The sequence below is a fragment of the Salvelinus alpinus genome, chromosome 2 (assembly GCF_045679555.1).
Source record: "Salvelinus alpinus chromosome 2, SLU_Salpinus.1, whole genome shotgun sequence".
NCBI classification, from domain to species: Eukaryota; Metazoa; Chordata; class Actinopteri; order Salmoniformes; family Salmonidae; genus Salvelinus; species Salvelinus alpinus.
Genome location: NC_092087.1, coordinates 694,388 through 715,909, shown reverse-complemented (window position 1 = coordinate 715,909; position 21,522 = coordinate 694,388). Strand labels below are relative to the sequence as shown.

The following is a 21,522-nucleotide window of genomic DNA, read 5'->3' as shown; positions in this document are numbered from 1 at the left end:
AGTGTAGGGAGCCAGTAGTGTAGGGAGCCGGTAGTGTAGGGAGCCAGTAGTGTAGGGAGCCAGTAGTGTATGGAGCCAGTAGTGTAGGGAGCCGGTAGTGTAGGGAGCCAGTAGTGTAGGGAGCCAGTAGTGTATGGGGCCGGTAGTGTAGGGAGCCAGTAGTGTAGGGAGCCAGTAGTGTAGGGAGCCAGTAGTGTAGGGAGCAGGTAGTGTAGGGAGCCAGTAGTGTATGGAGCCAGTAGTGTAGGGAGCCAGTAGTGTAGGGAGCCAGTAGTGTAGGGAGCCAGTAGTAGGGGGGGGGGGCAGTAGTGTAGGGAGCCAGTAGTGTAGGGAGCCAGTAGTGTAGGGAGCCAGTAGTGTAGGGAGCCAGTAGTGTAGGGAGCCGGTAGTGTAGGGAGCCAGTAGTGTAGGGAGCCGGTAGTGTAGGGAGCCAGTAGTGTAGGGAGCCGGTAGTGTATCGAGCCGGTAGTGTAGGGAGCCAGTAGTGTAGGGAGCCAGTAGTAGGGGGGGGGGCATTAGTGTAGGGAGCCAGTAGTTTAGGGAGCCAGTAATGTAGGGAGCCAGTAGTGTATGGGGCCGGTAGTGTAGGGAGCCAGTAGTGTATGGGGCCGGTAGTGTAGGGAGCCAGTAGTGTAGGGAGCCGGTAGTGTAGGGAGCCGGTAGTGTAGGGAGCCGGTAGTGTAGGGAGCCAGTAGTGTAGGGAGCCAGTAGTGTAGGGAGCCGGTAGTGTAGGGGGCCGGTAGTGTAGGGAGCCGGTAGTGTAGGGAGCCAGTAGTGTATGGAGCCAGTAGAGTAGGGAGCCAGTAGTGTAGGGAGCCAGTAGTGTAGGGAGCCAGTAGTAGGGGGGGGGGCAGTAGTGTATGGGGCCGGTAGTGTAGGGAGCCAGTAGTGTATGGGGCCGGTACTGTAGGGAGCCAGTAGTGTAGGGAGCCGGTAGTGTAGGGAGCCAGTAGTGTAGGGAGCCGGTAGTGTATGGGGCCGGTAGTGTAGGGAGCCAGTAGTGTAGGGAGCCAGTAGTGTAGGGAGCCAGTAGTAGGGGGGGGGGCAGTAGTGTAGGGAGCCAGTAGTGTAGGGAGCAAGTAGTGTAGGGAGCCAGTAGTGTAGGGAGCCAGTAGTGTAGGGAGCCGGTAGTGTAGGGAGCCAGTAGTGTAGGGAGCCGGTAGTGTAGGGAGCCAGTAGTGTAGGGAGCCAGTAGTAGGGGGGGGGGCAGTAGTGTAGGGAGCCAGTAGTGTAGGGAGCCAGTAGTGTAGGGAGCCGGTAGTGTAGGGAGCCAGTAGTGTATGGAGCCAGTAGTGTAGGGAGCCGGTAGTGTAGGGAGCCGGTAGTGTAGGGAGCCAGTAGTGTAGGGAGCCAGTAGAAGGGGTGGGCCAGTAGTGTAGGGAGCCAGTAGTGTAGGGAGCCAGTAGTGTAGGGAGCCGGTAGTGTAGGGAGCCAGTAGTGTAGGGAGCCAGTAGTGTAGGGAGCCAGTAGTGTAGGGAGGCAGTAGTGTAGGGAGCCAGTAGTGTAGGGAGCCAGTAGTGTAGGGAGCCAGTAGTGTAGGGAGCCAGTAGTGTAGGGAGCCAGTAGTGTATGGAGCCAGTAGTGTAGGGAGCCGGTAGTGTAGGGAGCCAGTAGTGTAGGGAGCCAGTAGTGTATGGGGCCGGTAGTGTAGGGAGCCAGTAGTGTAGGGAGCCAGTAGTGTAGGGAGCCAGTAGTGTAGGGAGCAGGTAGTGTAGGGAGCCAGTAGTGTATGGAGCCAGTAGTGTAGGGAGCCAGTAGTGTAGGGAGCCAGTAATGTAGGGAGCCAGTAGTAGGGGGGGGGGGGGCAGTAGTGTAGGGAGCCAGTAGTGTAGGGAGCCAGTAGTGTAGGGAGCCAGTAGTGTAGGGAGCCAGTAGTGTAGGGAGCCGGTAGTGTAGGGAGCCAGTAGTGTAGGGAGCCGGTAGTGTAGGGAGCCAGTAGTGTAGGGAGCCAGTAGTAGGGTGGGGCCAGTAGTGTAGGGAGCCAGTAGTGTATGGAGCCAGTAGTGTAGGGAGCCGGTAGTGTATCGAGCCGGTAGTGTAGGGAGCCAGTAGTGTAGGGAGCCAGTAGTAGGGGGGGGGCAGTAGTGTAGGGAGCCAGTAGTTTAGGGAGCCAGTAGTGTAGGGAGCCGGTAGTGTAGGGAGCCAGTAGTGTAGGGAGCCGGTAGTGTAGGGAGCCAGTAGTGTATGGAGCCAGTATTGTATGGAGCCAGTAGTGTAGGGAGCCGGTAGTGTATCGAGCCGGTAGTGTAGGGAGCCAGTAGTGTAGGGAGCCAGTAGTAGGGGGGGGGCAGTAGTGTAGGGAGCCAGTAGTTTAGGGAGCCAGTAGTGTAGGGAGCCGGTAGTGTAGGGAGCCAGTAGTGTAGGGAGCCGGTAGTGTAGGGAGCCAGTAGTGTAGGGAGCCAGTAGTGTATGGAGCCAGTAGTGAAGGGAGCCGGTAGTGTAGGGAGCCAGTAGTGTATGGGGCCGGTAGTGTAGGGAGCCAGTAGTGTAGGGAGCCAGTAGTGTAGGGAGCCAGTAGTGTAGGGAGCAGGTAGTGTAGGGAGCCAGTAGTGTATGGAGCCAGTAGTGTAGGGAGCCAGTAGTGTAGGGAGCCAGTAGTGTAGGGAGCCAGTAGTAGGGGGGGGGGGCAGTAGTGTAGGGAGCCAGTAGTGTAGGGAGCCAGTAGTGTAGGGAGCCAGTAGTGTAGGGAGCCAGTAGTAGGGTGGGGCCAGTAGTGTAGGGAGCCAGTAGAGTATGGAGCCAGTAGTGTAGGGAGCCGGTAGTGTATCGAGCCGGTAGTGTAGGGAGCCAGTAGTGTAGGGAGCCAGTAGTAGGGGGGGGGGGGCAGTAGTGTAGGGAGCCAGTAGTGTAGGGAGCCAGTAGTGTAGGGAGCCGGTAGTGTAGGGAGCCAGTAGTGTAGGGAGCCAGTAGTGTAGGGAGCCGGTAGTGTAGGGAGCCAGTAGTGTATGGAGCCAGTATTGTATGGAGCCAGTAGAGTAGGGAGCCAGTAGTGTAGGGAGCCGGTAGTGTAGGGAGCCAGTAGAGTAGGGAGGCAGTAGTGTAGGGAGCCAGTAGTGTACGGAGCCAGTAGTGTAGGGAGCCAGTAGTGTAGGGAGCCAGTAGTGTAGGGAGCCAGTAGTTTAGGGAGCCGGTAGTGTAGGGAGCCGGTAGTGTAGGGAGCCAGTAGTGTAGGGAGCCAGTAGTGTAGGGCGCCGGTAGTGTAGGGAGCCGGTACTGTAGGGAGCCAGTAGTGTAGGGAGCCAGTAGTGTAGGGAGCCAGTAGTGTAGGGAGCCAGTAGTGTATGGAGCCAGTAGTGTAGGCAGCCAGTAGTGTAGGGAGCCAGTAGTGTAGGGAGCCGGTAGTGTAGGGAGCCAGTAGTGTAGGGAGCCGGTAGTGTAGGGAGCCGGTAGTGTAGGGAGCCGGTAGTGTATGGGGCCGGTAGTGTAGGGAGCCGGTAGTGTATGGAGCCAGTAGTGTAGGGAGCCAGTAGTGTATGGGGCCGGTAGTGTAGGGAGCCGGTAGTGTAGGGAGCCAGTAGTGTAGGGAGACAGTAATGTAGGGAGCCAGTAGTGTAATGAGCCAGTAGTGTAGGGAGCCAGTAGTAGGGGTGGGCCAGTAGTGTAGGGAGCAAGTAGTGTAGGGAGCCAGTAGTGTAGGGAGCCGGTAGTGTAGGGAGCCTGTAGTGTAGGGAGCCAGTAGTGTAGGGAGCCAGTAGTGTAGGGAGGCAGTAGTGTAGGGAGCCAGTAGTGTAGGGAGCCAGTAGTGTAGGGAGCCAGTAGTGTAGGGAGCCAGTAGTGTAGGGAGCCGGTAGTGTAGGGAGCCAGTAGTGTAGGGAGCCAGTAGTGTATGGAGCCAGTAGTGTAGGGAGCCGGTAGTGTAGGGAGCCAGTAGTGTATGGGGCCGGTAGTGTAGGGAGCCAGTAGTGTAGGGAGCCAGTAGTGTAGGGAGCCAGTAGTGTATGGAGCCAGTATTGTATGGAGCCAGTAGAGTAGGGAGCCAGTAGTGTAGGGAGCCGGTAGTGTAGGGAGCCAGTAGAGTAGGGAGGCAGTAGTGTAGGGAGCCAGTAGTGTACGGAGCCAGTAGTGTAGGGAGCCAGTAGTGTAGGGAGCCAGTAGTGTAGGGAGCCAGTAGTTTAGGGAGCCGGTAGTGTAGGGAGCCGGTAGTGTAGGGAGCCAGTAGTGTAGGGAGCCAGTAGTGTAGGGCGCCGGTAGTGTAGGGAGCCGGTACTGTAGGGAGCCAGTAGTGTAGGGAGCCAGTAGTGTAGGGAGCCAGTAGTGTAGGGAGCCAGTAGTGTAGGGAGCCGGTAGTGTATCGAGCCGGTAGTGTAGGGAGCCAGTAGTGTAGGGAGCCAGTAGTAGGGGGGGGGCAGTAGTGTAGGGAGCCAGTAGTTTAGGGAGCCAGTAGTGTAGGGAGCCGGTAGTGTAGGGAGCCAGTAGTGTAGGGAGCCGGTAGTGTAGGGAGCCAGTAGTGTAGGGAGCCAGTAGTGTATGGAGCCAGTAGTGAAGGGAGCCGGTAGTGTAGGGAGCCAGTAGTGTATGGGGCCGGTAGTGTAGGGAGCCAGTAGTGTAGGGAGCCAGTAGTGTAGGGAGCCAGTAGTGTAGGGAGCAGGTAGTGTAGGGAGCCAGTAGTGTATGGAGCCAGTAGTGTAGGGAGCCAGTAGTGTAGGGAGCCAGTAGTGTAGGGAGCCAGTAGTAGGGGGGGGGGCAGTAGTGTAGGGAGCCAGTAGTGTAGGGAGCCAGTAGTGTAGGGAGCCAGTAGTGTAGGGAGCCAGTAGTAGGGTGGGGCCAGTAGTGTAGGGAGCCAGTAGAGTATGGAGCCAGTAGTGTAGGGAGCCGGTAGTGTATCGAGCCGGTAGTGTAGGGAGCCAGTAGTGTAGGGAGCCAGTAGTAGGGGGGGGGGGGCAGTAGTGTAGGGAGCCAGTAGTGTAGGGAGCCAGTAGTGTAGGGAGCCGGTAGTGTAGGGAGCCAGTAGTGTAGGGAGCCAGTAGTGTAGGGAGCCGGTAGTGTAGGGAGCCAGTAGTGTATGGAGCCAGTATTGTATGGAGCCAGTAGAGTAGGGAGCCAGTAGTGTAGGGAGCCGGTAGTGTAGGGAGCCAGTAGAGTAGGGAGGCAGTAGTGTAGGGAGCCAGTAGTGTACGGAGCCAGTAGTGTAGGGAGCCAGTAGTGTAGGGAGCCAGTAGTGTAGGGAGCCAGTAGTTTAGGGAGCCGGTAGTGTAGGGAGCCGGTAGTGTAGGGAGCCAGTAGTGTAGGGAGCCAGTAGTGTAGGGCGCCGGTAGTGTAGGGAGCCGGTACTGTAGGGAGCCAGTAGTGTAGGGAGCCAGTAGTGTAGGGAGCCAGTAGTGTAGGGAGCCAGTAGTGTATGGAGCCAGTAGTGTAGGCAGCCAGTAGTGTAGGGAGCCAGTAGTGTAGGGAGCCGGTAGTGTAGGGAGCCAGTAGTGTAGGGAGCCGGTAGTGTAGGGAGCCGGTAGTGTAGGGAGCCGGTAGTGTATGGGGCCGGTAGTGTAGGGAGCCGGTAGTGTATGGAGCCAGTAGTGTAGGGAGCCAGTAGTGTATGGGGCCGGTAGTGTAGGGAGCCGGTAGTGTAGGGAGCCAGTAGTGTAGGGAGACAGTAATGTAGGGAGCCAGTAGTGTAATGAGCCAGTAGTGTAGGGAGCCAGTAGTAGGGGTGGGCCAGTAGTGTAGGGAGCAAGTAGTGTAGGGAGCCAGTAGTGTAGGGAGCCGGTAGTGTAGGGAGCCTGTAGTGTAGGGAGCCAGTAGTGTAGGGAGCCAGTAGTGTAGGGAGGCAGTAGTGTAGGGAGCCAGTAGTGTAGGGAGCCAGTAGTGTAGGGAGCCAGTAGTGTAGGGAGCCAGTAGTGTAGGGAGCCGGTAGTGTAGGGAGCCAGTAGTGTAGGGAGCCAGTAGTGTATGGAGCCAGTAGTGTAGGGAGCCGGTAGTGTAGGGAGCCAGTAGTGTATGGGGCCGGTAGTGTAGGGAGCCAGTAGTGTAGGGAGCCAGTAGTGTAGGGAGCCAGTAGTGTATGGAGCCAGTATTGTATGGAGCCAGTAGAGTAGGGAGCCAGTAGTGTAGGGAGCCGGTAGTGTAGGGAGCCAGTAGAGTAGGGAGGCAGTAGTGTAGGGAGCCAGTAGTGTACGGAGCCAGTAGTGTAGGGAGCCAGTAGTGTAGGGAGCCAGTAGTGTAGGGAGCCAGTAGTTTAGGGAGCCGGTAGTGTAGGGAGCCGGTAGTGTAGGGAGCCAGTAGTGTAGGGAGCCAGTAGTGTAGGGCGCCGGTAGTGTAGGGAGCCGGTACTGTAGGGAGCCAGTAGTGTAGGGAGCCAGTAGTGTAGGGAGCCAGTAGTGTAGGGAGCCAGTAGTGTATGGAGCCAGTAGTGTAGGCAGCCAGTAGTGTAGGGAGCCAGTAGTGTAGGGAGCCGGTAGTGTAGGGAGCCAGTAGTGTAGGGAGCCGGTAGTGTAGGGAGCCAGTAGTGTAGGGAGCCAGTAATGTAGGGAGCCAGTAGTAGGGGGGGGGGGGGCAGTAGTGTAGGGAGCCAGTAGTGTAGGGAGCCAGTAGTGTAGGGAGCCAGTAGTGTAGGGAGCCAGTAGTGTAGGGAGCCGGTAGTGTAGGGAGCCAGTAGTGTAGGGAGCCGGTAGTGTAGGGAGCCAGTAGTGTAGGGAGCCAGTAGTAGGGTGGGGCCAGTAGTGTAGGGAGCCAGTAGTGTATGGAGCCAGTAGTGTAGGGAGCCGGTAGTGTATCGAGCCGGTAGTGTAGGGAGCCAGTAGTGTAGGGAGCCAGTAGTAGGGGGGGGGCAGTAGTGTAGGGAGCCAGTAGTTTAGGGAGCCAGTAGTGTAGGGAGCCGGTAGTGTAGGGAGCCAGTAGTGTAGGGAGCCGGTAGTGTAGGGAGCCAGTAGTGTATGGAGCCAGTATTGTATGGAGCCAGTAGTGTAGGGAGCCGGTAGTGTATCGAGCCGGTAGTGTAGGGAGCCAGTAGTGTAGGGAGCCAGGAGTAGGGGGGGGGCAGTAGTGTAGGGAGCCAGTAGTTTAGGGAGCCAGTAGTGTAGGGAGCCGGTAGTGTAGGGAGCCAGTAGTGTAGGGAGCCGGTAGTGTAGGGAGCCAGTAGTGTAGGGAGCCAGTAGTGTATGGAGCCAGTAGTGAAGGGAGCCGGTAGTGTAGGGAGCCAGTAGTGTATGGGGCCGGTAGTGTAGGGAGCCAGTAGTGTAGGGAGCCAGTAGTGTAGGGAGCCAGTAGTGTAGGGAGCAGGTAGTGTAGGGAGCCAGTAGTGTATGGAGCCAGTAGTGTAGGGAGCCAGTAGTGTAGGGAGCCAGTAGTGTAGGGAGCCAGTAGTAGGGGGGGGGGCAGTAGTGTAGGGAGCCAGTAGTGTAGGGAGCCAGTAGTGTAGGGAGCCAGTAGTGTAGGGAGCCAGTAGTAGGGTGGGGCCAGTAGTGTAGGGAGCCAGTAGAGTATGGAGCCAGTAGTGTAGGGAGCCGGTAGTGTATCGAGCCGGTAGTGTAGGGAGCCAGTAGTGTAGGGAGCCAGTAGTAGGGGGGGGGGGGGCAGTAGTGTAGGGAGCCAGTAGTGTAGGGAGCCAGTAGTGTAGGGAGCCGGTAGTGTAGGGAGCCAGTAGTGTAGGGAGCCAGTAGTGTAGGGAGCCGGTAGTGTAGGGAGCCAGTAGTGTATGGAGCCAGTATTGTATGGAGCCAGTAGAGTAGGGAGCCAGTAGTGTAGGGAGCCGGTAGTGTAGGGAGCCAGTAGAGTAGGGAGGCAGTAGTGTAGGGAGCCAGTAGTGTACGGAGCCAGTAGTGTAGGGAGCCAGTAGTGTAGGGAGCCAGTAGTGTAGGGAGCCAGTAGTTTAGGGAGCCGGTAGTGTAGGGAGCCGGTAGTGTAGGGAGCCAGTAGTGTAGGGAGCCAGTAGTGTAGGGCGCCGGTAGTGTAGGGAGCCGGTACTGTAGGGAGCCAGTAGTGTAGGGAGCCAGTAGTGTAGGGAGCCAGTAGTGTAGGGAGCCAGTAGTGTATGGAGCCAGTAGTGTAGGCAGCCAGTAGTGTAGGGAGCCAGTAGTGTAGGGAGCCGGTAGTGTAGGGAGCCAGTAGTGTAGGGAGCCGGTAGTGTAGGGAGCCGGTAGTGTAGGGAGCCGGTAGTGTATGGGGCCGGTAGTGTAGGGAGCCGGTAGTGTATGGAGCCAGCAGTGTAGGGAGCCAGTAGTGTATGGGGCCGGTAGTGTAGGGAGCCGGTAGTGTAGGGAGCCAGTAGTGTAGGGAGACAGTAATGTAGGGAGCCAGTAGTGTAATGAGCCAGTAGTGTAGGGAGCCAGTAGTAGGGGTGGGCCAGTAGTGTAGGGAGCAAGTAGTGTAGGGAGCCAGTAGTGTAGGGAGCCGGTAGTGTAGGGAGCCTGTAGTGTAGGGAGCCAGTAGTGTAGGGAGCCAGTAGTGTAGGGAGGCAGTAGTGTAGGGAGCCAGTAGTGTAGGGAGCCAGTAGTGTAGGGAGCCAGTAGTGTAGGGAGCCAGTAGTGTAGGGAGCCGGTAGTGTAGGGAGCCAGTAGTGTAGGGAGCCAGTAGTGTATGGAGCCAGTAGTGTAGGGAGCCGGTAGTGTAGGGAGCCAGTAGTGTATGGGGCCGGTAGTGTAGGGAGCCAGTAGTGTAGGGAGCCAGTAGTGTAGGGAGCCAGTAGTGTATGGAGCCAGTATTGTATGGAGCCAGTAGAGTAGGGAGCCAGTAGTGTAGGGAGCCGGTAGTGTAGGGAGCCAGTAGAGTAGGGAGGCAGTAGTGTAGGGAGCCAGTAGTGTACGGAGCCAGTAGTGTAGGGAGCCAGTAGTGTAGGGAGCCAGTAGTGTAGGGAGCCAGTAGTTTAGGGAGCCGGTAGTGTAGGGAGCCGGTAGTGTAGGGAGCCAGTAGTGTAGGGAGCCAGTAGTGTAGGGCGCCGGTAGTGTAGGGAGCCGGTACTGTAGGGAGCCAGTAGTGTAGGGAGCCAGTAGTGTAGGGAGCCAGTAGTGTAGGGAGCCAGTAGTGTATGGAGCCAGTAGTGTAGGCAGCCAGTAGTGTAGGGAGCCAGTAGTGTAGGGAGCCGGTAGTGTAGGGAGCCAGTAGTGTAGGGAGCCGGTAGTGTAGGGAGCCGGTAGTGTAGGGAGCCGGTAGTGTATGGGGCCGGTAGTGTAGGGAGCCGGTAGTGTATGGAGCCAGTAGTGTAGGGAGCCAGTAGTGTATGGGGCCGGTAGTGTAGGGAGCCAGTAGTGTATGGGGCCGGTAGTGTAGGGAGCCAGTAGTGTAGGGAGCCAGTAGTGTAGGGAGCCAGTAGTGTAGGGAGCCAGTAGTGTAGGGAGCCAGTAGTGTAGGGAGCCAGTAGTGTAGGGAGCCAGTAGTGTATGGAGCCGGTAGTGTAGGGAGCCAGTAGTGTAGGGAGCCAGTAATGTAGGGAGCCAGTAGTGTAATGAGCCAGTAGTGTAGGGAGCCAGTAGTGTAGGGAGCCAGTAGTGTAGGGAGCCAGTAGTGTAGGGAGCCAGTAGTGTAGGGAGCCAGTAGTGTAGGGAGCCAGTAGTGTATGGAGCCAGTAGTGTAGGGAGCCAGTAGTGTAAGGAGCCAGTAGTGTAGGGAGCCGGTAGTGTAGGGAGCCAATAGTGTAGGGAGCCAGTAGTGTAGGGAGCCAGTAGTGTAGGGAGCCAGTAGTGTATGGAGCCAGTAGTGTATGGAGCCAGTAGTGTATGGAGCCAGTAGTGTAGGGAGCCTGTAGTGTAGGGAGTCAGTAGTGTAGGGAGCCAGTAGTATAGGGAGCCAGTAGTGTAGGGAGCCAGTAGTGTAGGGAGCCGGTAGTGTAGGGAGCCAGTAATGTAAGGGGCCAGTAGTGTAGGGAGCCGGTAGTGTAGGGAGCCGGTAGTGTAGGGAGCCAGTAGTGTAGGGAGCCAGTAGTGTAGGGAGCCAGTAGTGTAGGGAGCCAGTAGTGTATGGAGCCAGTAGTGTAGGGAGCCAGTAGTGTATGGAGCCAGTAGTGTAGGGAGCCGGTAGTGTCGGGAGCCAGTAGTGTAGGGAGCCAATAGTGTAGGGAGCCAGTAGAGTATGGAGCCAGTAGTGTAGGGAGCCAGTAGGGAGCCAGTAGTGTATGGAGCCAGTAGTGTAGGGGGCCAGTAGTGTAGGGAGCCAGTAGTGTAGGGAGCCAGTAGTGTAGGGAGCCAGTAGTGTAGGGAGCCAGTAGTGTAGGGAGCCAGTAGTGTAGGGAGCCAGTAGTGTAGGGAGCCAGTAGTGTAGGGAGCCAGTAGTGTAGGGAGCCGGTAGTGTAGGGAGCCGGTAGTGTAGGGAGCCAGTAGTGTAGGGAGCCAGTAGTAGGGTGGGGCCAGTAGTGTAGGGAGCCAGTAGTGTATGGAGCCAGTAGTGTAGGGAGCCGGTAGTGTATCGAGCCGGTAGTGTAGGGAGCCAGTAGTGTAGGGAGCCAGTAGTAGGGGGGGGGGCAGTAGTGTAGGGAGCCAGTAGTGTAGGGAGCCAGTAGTGTAGGGAGCCGGTAGTGTAGGGAGCCAGTAGTGTAGGGAGCCAGTAGTGTAGGGAGCCGGTAGTGTAGGGAGCCAGTAGTGTATGGAGACAGTATTGTATGGAGCCAGTAGAGTAGGGAGCCAGTAGTGTAGGGAGCCGGTAGTGTAGGGAGCCAGTAGAGTAGGGAGGCAGTAGTGTAGGGAGCCAGTAGTGTAGGGAGCCAGTAGTGTAGGGAGCCAGTAGTGTAGGGAGCCAGTAGTGTAGGGAGCCAGTAGTTTAGGGAGCCGGTAGTGTACGGAGCCGGTAGTGTAGGGAGCCAGTAGTGTAGGGAGCCAGTAGTGTAGGGAGCCGGTAGTGTAGGGAGCCGGTAGTGTAGGGAGCCAGTAGTGTAGGGAGCCAGTAGTGTAGGGAGCCAGTAGTGTAGGGAGCCAGTAGTGTATGGAGCCAGTAGTGTAGGCAGCCAGTAGTGTAGGGAGCCAGTAGTGTAGGGAGCCGGTAGTGTAGGGAGCCAGTAGTGTAGGGAGCCGGTAGTGTAGGGAGCCGGTAGTGTAGGGAGCCGGTAGTGTAGGGAGCCAGTAGTGTAGGGAGCCGGTAGTGTAGGGAGCCGGTAGTGTAGGGAGCCGGTAGTGTATGGGGCCGGTAGTGTAGGGAGCCGGTAGTGTATGGAGCCAGTAGTGTAGGGAGCCGGTAGTGTCGGGAGCCAGTAGTGTAGGGAGCCAATAGTGTAGGGAGCCAGTAGAGTATGGAGCCAGTAGTGTAGGGAGCCAGTAGTGTATGGAGCCAGTAGTGTAGGGAGCCGGTAGTGTAGGGAGCCAGTAGTGTAGGGAGCCAGTAGTGTGAGGAGCCAGTAGTGTAGGGAGCCAGTAGTGTATGGAGCCAGTAGTGTAGGGAGCCGGTAGTGTAGGGAGCCAGTAGTGTAGGGAGCCAGTAGTGTATGGAGCCAGTAGTGTAGGGAGCCGGTAGTGTAGGGAGCCAGTAGTGTATGGAGCCAGTAGTGTAGGGAGCCGGTAGTGTATGGAGCCAGTAGTGTAGGGAGCCAGTAGTGTATGGAGCCAGTAGTGTAGGGAGCCGGTAGTGTCGGGAGCCAGTAGTGTAGGGAGCCAGTAGTGTAGGGAGCCAGTAGTGTAGGGAGCCAGTAGTGTAGGGAGCCAGTAGTGTAGGGAGCCAATAGTGTATGACATAATAAAGCCCGTTCTCACATTGCAGACGCAGGTCCCATTCCCTGATATTCCATCCATGCAGGTTCCGTGCCAGTTACAGGTTCTTCCATTCCAGCTAGGACAGGCTGCAGAAACACAGTACCAGCAAATGACATGAAACAGACAGGTTTGGAATACTACTGCAACCATCTTCCCTCTGTGATTCAGTGGCTACATGACATATCATAAAGTACGATAGAAAATCCCTTCTCAGCCCTTCCTCTCCGTCTCCCCTCTACATTCCAACTATCACTGTCCATAAAACAATTGAATGAGTGAAAATATGCTTTTTAAAGCTTTTTAACAAAACATCTGCTATTTAGGGTATGGTACTCACACAGACACAGCGGGCCCCAGAAGTCTGCGCAGCATTTGGGCGTGGTGACAGTCCTCTCACATTGATGGTTGCAGCCTTCCAGCGCCAACTGTTGCCCTGCGATGGTTACTGAGTACAGGCAACCACTTTGGCCCATGTTGGTATCCATGGGCTGGGTGGTGTACTTCTTAAAGCCCCTGGGACACAGCTGAGTCTGGGAGGCAGCACACGACGTACATGGGGTCGTGGTCTGGTCGGCTCCGGTCTCATCACACCGGTTCACAGAGCTCTGCTGCAATACAGAAACACAGGGATCACTTCCTCCCACTTCCTCTATGGTAATATGGATATAGATATTTTGTTATAGGTGTTTGTTATGATTCAATGTTGTTATATTTTTAAACACACAGGACTCTGGTCAAAAGAGGTGCACTATATAGCTAATAGGGTACTTCTTAGCTAACAGGGACACATTCCTGAGTCAATACTTACCGTTTATTTGGAAAGTATTCAGACCCCTTGACTTTTTCCACATTTTGTTATGTTACAGCCTTATCCTAAAAATGTATTATCTTATTTACATAAGTATTCATACCCTTTATGAGACTCGAAATTGAGCTCAGGTGCATCCTGTTTCCATTGATCATCCTTGATGTTTCTACAACTTCATTGGAGTCCACCTGTGGTAAATTCAATTGATTGGACATGATTTGGAAAGGCACACACCTGTCTATATAATGTCCCACAGTTGACAGTGCATGTCAGAGCGAAAACCAAGCCATGAGGTCGAAGGAATTATCCGTAGAGCTCCGAGACAGGATTGTGTTAAAGCACAGATCTGGGGAAGGGTACCAAAACCTTTCTGCAGCATTGAAGGTTCACAAGAACACAGTGGCCTCCATCATTCTGAAATGGAAGTGGAACTGTAGAAATCGGGGAGAGAAGGGCTTTGGTCAGGGAGGTGATCAAGATCCCAATGGTCACTCTGACAGAGCTCCAGAGTTCCTCTGTGGAGATGGGAGAACGTTCCAGAAGGACAGCACTCCAGCAATCAGGCCTTTATGGTAGAATGGCCAGACGGAAGCCACTCCTCAGTAAAAGGCACATGACAGACCTCTTGGAGTTTGCCAAAAGGCACCTAAAGACTCTCAGACCATGAGAAACAAGATTCTCTGGTCTGTTGAAACCAAGATTGAACTCTTTGACCTGAAGTCCAAGCGTCACGTCTGGAGGAAATCTGGCACCATCCTTACGGTGAAGCATGGTGGTGGCAGAATCACGCTGTGGGGATGTTTTCAGCGGCAGGGACTGGGAGACTAGTCAGGATCGAGGGAAAGATGAACAGAGCAAAGTACAGAGAGATCCTTGATGAAAACCTGCTTCAGAGCGCTCAGGACCTCAGACTGGGGCGAAGGTTCACCTTCCAACAGGACAATGACCCTAAGCACACAGCCAAGACAATGCAGGAGTGGCTTCGGGACAAGTCTCTGAATGTCCTTGAGTGGCCCAGCCAGAGCCCGGCTTGAACGCGATCTAACATCTCTGGAGAGACCTGAAAATAGCTGTGCAGCGACGCTCCCCAACCAACCTGACAGAGTTTGAGAGGATCTGCAGAGAAGAATGGGAGAAACTCCCCAAATACAGGTGTGCCAAGCTTGCAGCGTCATACCCAAGAAGGCTGTCATCGCTGCCAAAAGTGATGAAAAAATTATTAAAACCTGTTTTTGCTTTGTCATAATGGGGTATTGTGTGAAGATTGATGAGGGGGAAAAAATATTTAATCAATTTTAGAATGAGGCTGTAACGTAAAAATATTGGAAAAGGGGTCTGAATGCTTTCCGAATGCACTGTACATAGAGTACCTAACGCTAAATCTGTAGCTCACTGAATAAAAACCCTTAGTAGTTAAGGGTTTTTATTCAGTGAGCTACAGTACGCAAAATCTACCTAAGTACCTAAGTACGCAAAATCTACAGTACTAAATCTAAAGCATTAAATCTATAGAACTAAATCTACAGTACTACATCTATAGCACTAAATCTACAGTACTAAATCTATAGCACTAAATCTTCAGTACTAAATCTATAGAACTAAATCTACAGTACTACATCTATAGCACTAAATCTACAGTACTAAATCTATAGCACTAAATCTTCAGTACTAAATCTATAGCACTAAATCTACAGTACTAAATCTATAGCACTAAATCTTCAGTACTAAATCTATAGCACTAAATCTTCAGTACTAAATCTATAGCACTAAATCTTCAGTACTAAATCTATAGCATTAAATCTACAGTACTAAATCTATAGCACTAAATATTCAGTACTAAATCTATAGCATTAAATCTATAGTACTAAATCTATAGCACTAAATCTATAGTACTACAAATCTACAGTACTAAATCTACAGTACTAAAATCTATAGCACTAAATCTACAGTACTAAATCTACAGTACTAAATCTACAGTACTAAATCTACAGTACTAAATCTATAGCACTAAATCTATAGTACTAAATCTACAGTACTAAATCTATAGCACTAAATCTACAGTACTGAATCTACAGTACTAAATCTACAGTACTAAATCTATAGCACTAAATCTATAGTACTAAATCTACAGTACTAAATCTATAGCATTAAATCTACAGTACTAAATCTACAGTACTAAATCGTCCTTATCCTGCTTTGTGTTCACCTGCTGGCTCCTCCCACCTGTCCAATAGCATAATGAATAACTACCTGCTGGCTCCTCCCACCTGTCCTGTAGCATACTGAATAACTCCTCCCACCTGTCCTGTAGCATACTGAATAAAGGAGAGGGGGTGACCTTGATAATTTATTGTTAAGACGAGAGGCTGCTTGGATATTTAATTTAAAGACCCTTGCTCCCTTCGGTCTTAACGTGGACTTTGATCTGAAGCCATTCTTGTGATTGTTGTGATTGTTGTGACTTTGCCATTGTGGTTGTTTGTAGGCTTGTGTGGTCTTAAGTGAGTCTATGATCGTATGCTATCCATTTGTATTTATTGTATGCTGCTCTTTCTATGCCATTTTAATATTTGAGAAATTAACCAATGATATTAGGCCACTCTTGGCCATGATTACAGACACCTGTGTGTCTTGACACTATATATAAACGAGTCATCCCGCAGTGTCTGTGATTGTACCCTGATGAAGACAGCTTGCCTGTCGAAACGTTGGTAAATTAAATATTTTTGCATCTGAGCTCCTAGAGTGTGCGGCTCTCCTTTATTTATTTTTATTTTTAAGCATACTGAATAACTACCTGCTGGCTCCACACACATGTCCTGTTCTGTAGCATACTGAATAACTACCTGCTGGCTCCTCACACCTGTCCTGTCCTGTAGCATACTGAATAACTACCTGCTGGCTCCTCACACCTGTCCTGTCCTGTAGCATACTGAATAACTACCTGCTGGCTCCTTACACCTGTCCTGTCCTGTAGCATACTGAATAACTACCTGCTGGCTCCTCACACCTGTCCTGTCCTGTAGCATACTGAATAACTACCTGCTGGCTCCGCACACCTGTCCTGTCCTGTAGCATACTGAATAACTACCTGCTGGCTCCTCACACCTGTCCTGTCCTGTAGCATACTGAATAACTACCTGCTGGCTCCAGACACCTGTCCTGTCCTGTAGCGTACTGAATAACTACCTGCTGGCTCCACACACCTGTCTTGTCCTGTAGCATACTGAATAACTACCTGCTGGCTCCTCACACCTGTCATGTCCTGTAGCATACTGAATAACTACCTGCTGGCTCCTCACACCTGTCCTGTAGCATACTGAATAACTACCTGCTGGCTCCACACACCTGTCCTGTCCTGTAGAATACTGAATAACTACCTGCTGGCTCCTCACACCTGTCCTGTAGCATACTGAATAACTACCTGCTGGCTCCACACACCTGTCCTGTCCTGTAGCATACTGAATAACTACCTGCTGGCTCCTTACACCTGTCCTGTCCTGTAGCATACTGAATAACTACGTGCTGGCTCCTTACACCTGTCCTGTCCTGTAGCATACTGAATAACTACCTGCTGGCTCCTCACACCTGTCCTGTAGCATACTGAATAACTACCTGCTGGCTCCTCACACCTGTCCTGTAGCATACTGAATAACTATTAGCTGGCTCCACACACCTGTCCTGTCCTGTAGCATACTGAATAACTACCTGCTGGCTCCTCACACCTGTCCTGTCCTGTAGCATACTGAATAACTACCTGCTGGCTCCTCACACCTGTCCTGTCCTGTAGCATACTGAATAACTACCTGCTGGCTCCTCACACCTGTCCTGTCCTGTAGCATACTGAATAACTACCTGCTGGCTCCCTACACCTGTCTTGTAGCATTCTGAATAACTACCTGCTGGCTCCTCACACCTGTCCTGTCCTGTAGCATACTGAATAACTACCTGCTGGCTCCTCACACCTGTCCTGTACTGTAGCATACTGAATAACTACCTGCTGGCTCCAAACACCTGTCCTGTCCTGTAGCATACTGAATAACTACCTGCTGGCTCCTCACACCTGTGCTGTCCTGTAGCATACTGAATAACTATTAGCTGGCTCCACACACCTGTCCTGTCCTGTAGCATACTGAATAACTACCTGCTGGCTCCTCACACCTGTCCTGTCCTGTAGCATACTGAATAACTACCTGCTGGCTCCTCACACCTGTCCTGTCCTGTCCTGTAGCATACTGAATAACTACCTGCTGGCTCCTCACACCTGTCCTGTCCTGTAGCATACTGAATAACTACCTGCTGGCTCCTCACACCTGTCCTGTCCTGCAGCATACTGAATAACTACCTGCTGGCTCCATACACCTGTCCTGTAGCATACTGAATAACTACCTGCTGGCTCCTCACACCTGTCCTGTCCTGTAGCGTACTGAATAACTACCTGCTGGCTCCACACACCTGTCCTGTCCTGTAGCATACTGAATAACTACCTGCTGGCTCCACACACCTGTCCTGTCCTGTAGCATACTGAATAACTACCTGCTGGCTCCACACACCTGTCCTGTCCTGTAGCATACTGAATAACTACTTGCTGGCTCCTCACACCTGTCCTGTCCTGTAGCATACTGAATAACTACCGGCTGGCTAATCAACACTACATTAGACAATACTACATTAAACAACACTACATTAGACAACACTACATTAGTCAATACTACATTAGACAACACTACATTAGACAACACTACATTAGACAACACTACATTAGACAACACTACATTAAACAACACTACATTAAACACTACATTAGACAACACTGAAACTATTACTCTATCGATTCAGTGACACTATGTCTACGTCCCCGACGGTAACCCTTCTCCCATATAGTGCAGTGACACTATGTCTACGTCCCCGACGGTAACCCTTCTCCCATATAGTGCAGTGACACTATGTCTACGTCCCCGACGGTAACCCTTCTCCCATATAGTGCAGTGACACTATGTCTACGTCCCCGACGGTAACCCTTCTCCCATATAGTGCAGTGACACTATGTCTACGTCCCCGACGGTAACCCTTCTCCCATATAGTGCAGTGACACTATGTCTACGTCCCCGACGGTAACCCTTCTCCCATATAGTGCAGTGACACTATGTCTACGTCCCCGACGGTAACCCTTCTCCCATATAGTGCAGTGACACTATGTCTACGTCCCCGACGGTAACCCTTCTCCCGTATAGTGCAGTGACACTATGTCTACGTCCCCGACGGTAACCCTTCTCCCGTATAGTGCAGTGACACTATGTCTACGTCCCCGACGGTAACCCTTCTCCCATATAGTGCAGTGACACTATGTCTACGTCCCCGACGGTAACCCTTCTCCCATATAGTGCAGTGACACTATGTCTACGTCCCCGACGGTAACCCTTCTCCCATATAGTGCAGTGACACTATGTCTACGTCCCCGACGGTAACCCTTCTCCCATATAGTGCAGTGACACTATATCTACGTCCCCGACGGTAACCCTTCTCCCATATAGTGCAGTGACACTATATCTACGTCCCCGACGGTAACCCTTCTGGATATCGTCCTTCTACAGCTTGTCAGCGTACACCCAATATGTTCCCTGTCTTAATAATGATGCTTATTATGCATTATGGTTGAACCAAAAGATGACATGTAACAAAATAAAATTATGAAATAGGAAACAATTAAATATATGTGTGAAATTGAATCAAACAATAATGTATGTTGATGCTAATAGTATGTACAATATTCAATTATGTTCCCATGTGATAACAATAGCCTAATATATTCAATACGCTATAAACTATAGTATTTTTTAAACAGTTTCACTCAATTCATTCTAATTAACTTAATATTTATGACACACCCCTGACTATTGTCATTGGTTGCACTAATTGCACTGTTTTGTCTACATAACCTGGTTCAAGCATTCGTGACATTACCCTGAAGAAGGGACAGTGAAGGCGAAACGTTGGTGATTTACCCAATATTACAGGGAGTTTATATATAGAGTGTGACAATTTTTTCTTTTTTTATAGCTTATAGTTTATTCACCGTTAGTCAGCACCTCGACATAAAATACTTTTTTTCTGGGTGTGTGCGCCAGCTCATGTGTTTAATTCCTGTTTTAATACTGTGAAATCTATTATTATACGTTTTACAAGGCTGTGTAGCACTTTCATAAAATACACTTTATAAATAAAATGTATTATGTTATTATAAACTACGTGACCAAAAGCAATGTCTTACTTCCTGTTGTAAACTACACGTCACCATGGTTCCCAGTGTCAGTAGTAGTATCAGCATGGTGGGTTCCGTTGTCTGCATCATGTTGTCCAGTAACAGTTTCTCCACAATTAGTCCTCCGTCTCACATCCAAAACAACGGGTCAATGCAGAGGCCGTGGTGTGGCAGTGGGTAGGTAGGTTAACACTGCCCGGTTCTAACCACATATGTGCCTCTCTCCACCGGAGACCGGGGTTCAATCCCTGCGTTGTTCCTTCCTTCCAACTCTTTCCCCCCACCTGCCTTCTGTGTCTTTCTCCTCTTCTCCCTTCACAACAGTCTCCATAAAGTGACAAAAACTTGTAAGAAGTAGTGCAATTCAACTGTTTTTTTTTTTTTTAAGTGTCAGGCACCTCCTTTGCCTCCTCCCCTAGAGCTCGGCCCTCAGAGCCCTTATCTCGGATCCCCTGAGATGTCAGAGAGCAGAAACTCCCCAAATACCTTCCTAAATTCTGCATTCTACTTCCTGATTGACTGCCTGCCTGCCGTGCCAGTGTGAGTTACATACTGCAGACTTCTCCAGTCAAGTTCAATGTGCTGGTTGCTGGAGAGGCAGAATGAGGTAGCTAGTTAAACTAAAACCAACCACCCACCAGCTTTAGAGTTTTAGCAGAGAGACGAAGAAGAAGATATGAGAAGATTAGCGTATTGTCCAATGTACACGGATGTTCAACGGAAACTTACGTCTTCCGCTGTATTCCAAACCGCACCGAAAAGAGAAGATGATTCGCTAGAGTAGTTTCAGTAGTTTCAGTAGAGAAAGGAGAGTTTCAGTAGTTTCAGTAGAGAGGAGAGTTTCAGTAGTTTCAGTAGAGAGAAGAGTTTCAGGAGTTTCAGTAGAGAGAAGAGTTTCAGTAGAGAGGAGAGTTTCTGTAGTTTCAGTAGAGAGAAGAGTTTCAGTAGTTTCAGTAGAGAGAAGAGTTTCAGTAGTTTCAGTAGAGAGAGGAGTTTCAGTAGAGAGGAGAGTTTCAGTAGTTTCAGTAGAGAGAAGAGTTTCAGTAGTTTCAGTAGAGAGAAGAGTTTCAGTAGTTTCAGTAGAGAGAGTAGTTTCAGTAGTTTCAGTAGAGAGGAGACTTTCAGTAGTTTCAGTAGAGAGAAGAGTTTCAGTAGTTTCAGTAGAGAGAAGAGTTTCAGTAGTTTTAGTAGAGAGAAGAGTTTCAGGAGTTTCAGTAGAGAGAAGAGTTTCAGTAGTTTCAGTAGAGAGAAGAGTTTCAGTAGTTTCAGTAGAGAGAAGTGTTTCAGTAGTTTCAGTAGAGAGGAGAGTTTCAGTAGTTTCAGTAGAGAGAAGAGTTTCAGTAGTTTCAGTAGAGAGAAGAGTTTCAGTAGTTTCAGTAGAGAGAAGTGTTTCAGTAGTTTCAGTAGAGAGGAGAGTTTCAGTAGTTTCAGTAGAGAGAGGAGTTTCAGTAGAGAGAAGAGTTTCAGTAGTTTCAGTAGAGAGAGGAGAGTGTGAGAGAAATATATGTTCCTGACAGGAAGGTCTGAGGATTTCCCCTCCTGAATAGACTCCATGATGGAGCGGATATCCTCCCTCCCAACTCAGTTCGCTGGACTGGCACTTTGCACCGTTTAACAACAAAATAACATATTCACTATTACAGAGTAATCATCCGTTTAACAACAAAATAACATATTCACTATTACAGAGTAATCATCCGTTTGACAGCAAAATGATCATAAGAATATTAACCAGGGACACTGTGACTTCAGTACTGTAAGGCAGATGATAAGAATGTAAGCCAGGGACACTGTGATTAATGACATATTTGATTCTGAGTTCGGACATACAAAGTTGGTTTGTGAAAACTATTTCTACTAAACTACATTGTTGTTCCGAACTCATTTCACTTGCGCTAAAGAGGAAGGCTAGCTTGGCTGATGCTAGCACAGATCAAGTACACAGCTGGAATGCCGGGTCTTTACATGTCCTAATCATTTGAAAAATGACTCAGAAAACCGTGTGTTTTAATCGGCGTATGCCTACTTCGATTTTGACCTGACGCCGATTAAGATTAGCAGAATAAAGTGTTTACATGACTATCAGTTTAAAATCGATGTATTACTGTGCATGTAAACATATTCATTGTTTAATATCAGAGTGCTACACATCTTGAGGGTCTCACCTGACCTTTATACTGGCACTCTGCTGCACTGGCACTCTGCTGCACTGGCACTCTGCTGCACTGGCACTCTGCTGCACTGGCACTCTGCTGCACTGGCACTCTGCTGCACTGGCACTCTGCTGCACTGGCACTCTGCTGCACTGGCACTCTGCTGCACTGGCACTCTGCTGCACTGGCACTCTGCTGCACTGGCACTCTGCTGCACTGGCACTCTGCTGCACTGGCACTCTGCTGCATTAGACAGCAAAATAACTTGGTGACTATTACAGAGTCATGATCAGATCACGTGTGCATCTGTGTGTCTGTGTCTGTGTCTGTGTGTCTGTGTCTGTGTGTCTGTGTCTGTGTCTGTGTCTGTGTGTCTGTGTGTCTGTGTGTCTGTGTGTCTGTGTGTCTGTGTCTGTGTGTCTGTGTGTCTGTGTGTCTGTGTGTCTGTGTGTCTGTGTCTGTGTGTGTGTCTGTGTGTCTGTGTGTCTGTGTGTCTGTGTGTCTGTGTCTGTGTGTATGTGTGTCTGTGTGTCTGTGTGTCTGTGTGTCTGTGTCTGTGTGTCTGTGTGTCTGTGTCTGTGTGTGTGTCTGTGTGTCTGTGTGTCTGTGTGTCTGTGTCTGTGTGTCTGTGTGTCTGTGTGTCTGTGTCTGTGTCTGTGTCTGTGTCTGTGTGTCTGTGTCTGTGTCTGTGTGTCT

General features: G+C 51.1%; 1 protein-coding gene across 1 annotated transcript in view; it reads right to left on the bottom strand.

Moving 5' to 3' along the window:
* The window catches only part of stab1 (stabilin 1), a 336,738-nt gene extending 317,732 nt beyond the window's left edge, over positions 1-19,006 (bottom strand). Inside the window, exons 1-3 of the mRNA XM_071364529.1 lie at positions 18,683-19,006; positions 11,941-12,211; positions 11,604-11,689 (exon numbers count right to left, since the gene is read on the bottom strand). Of these exons, the coding sequence (XP_071220630.1) occupies positions 11,604-11,689; positions 11,941-12,211; positions 18,683-18,763 (438 nt within the window). The 5' untranslated portion in view covers positions 18,764-19,006. The remainder of the gene's footprint in view (positions 1-11,603; positions 11,690-11,940; positions 12,212-18,682) is intronic.
* Positions 19,007-21,522: the final 2,516 nt, after the last annotated feature.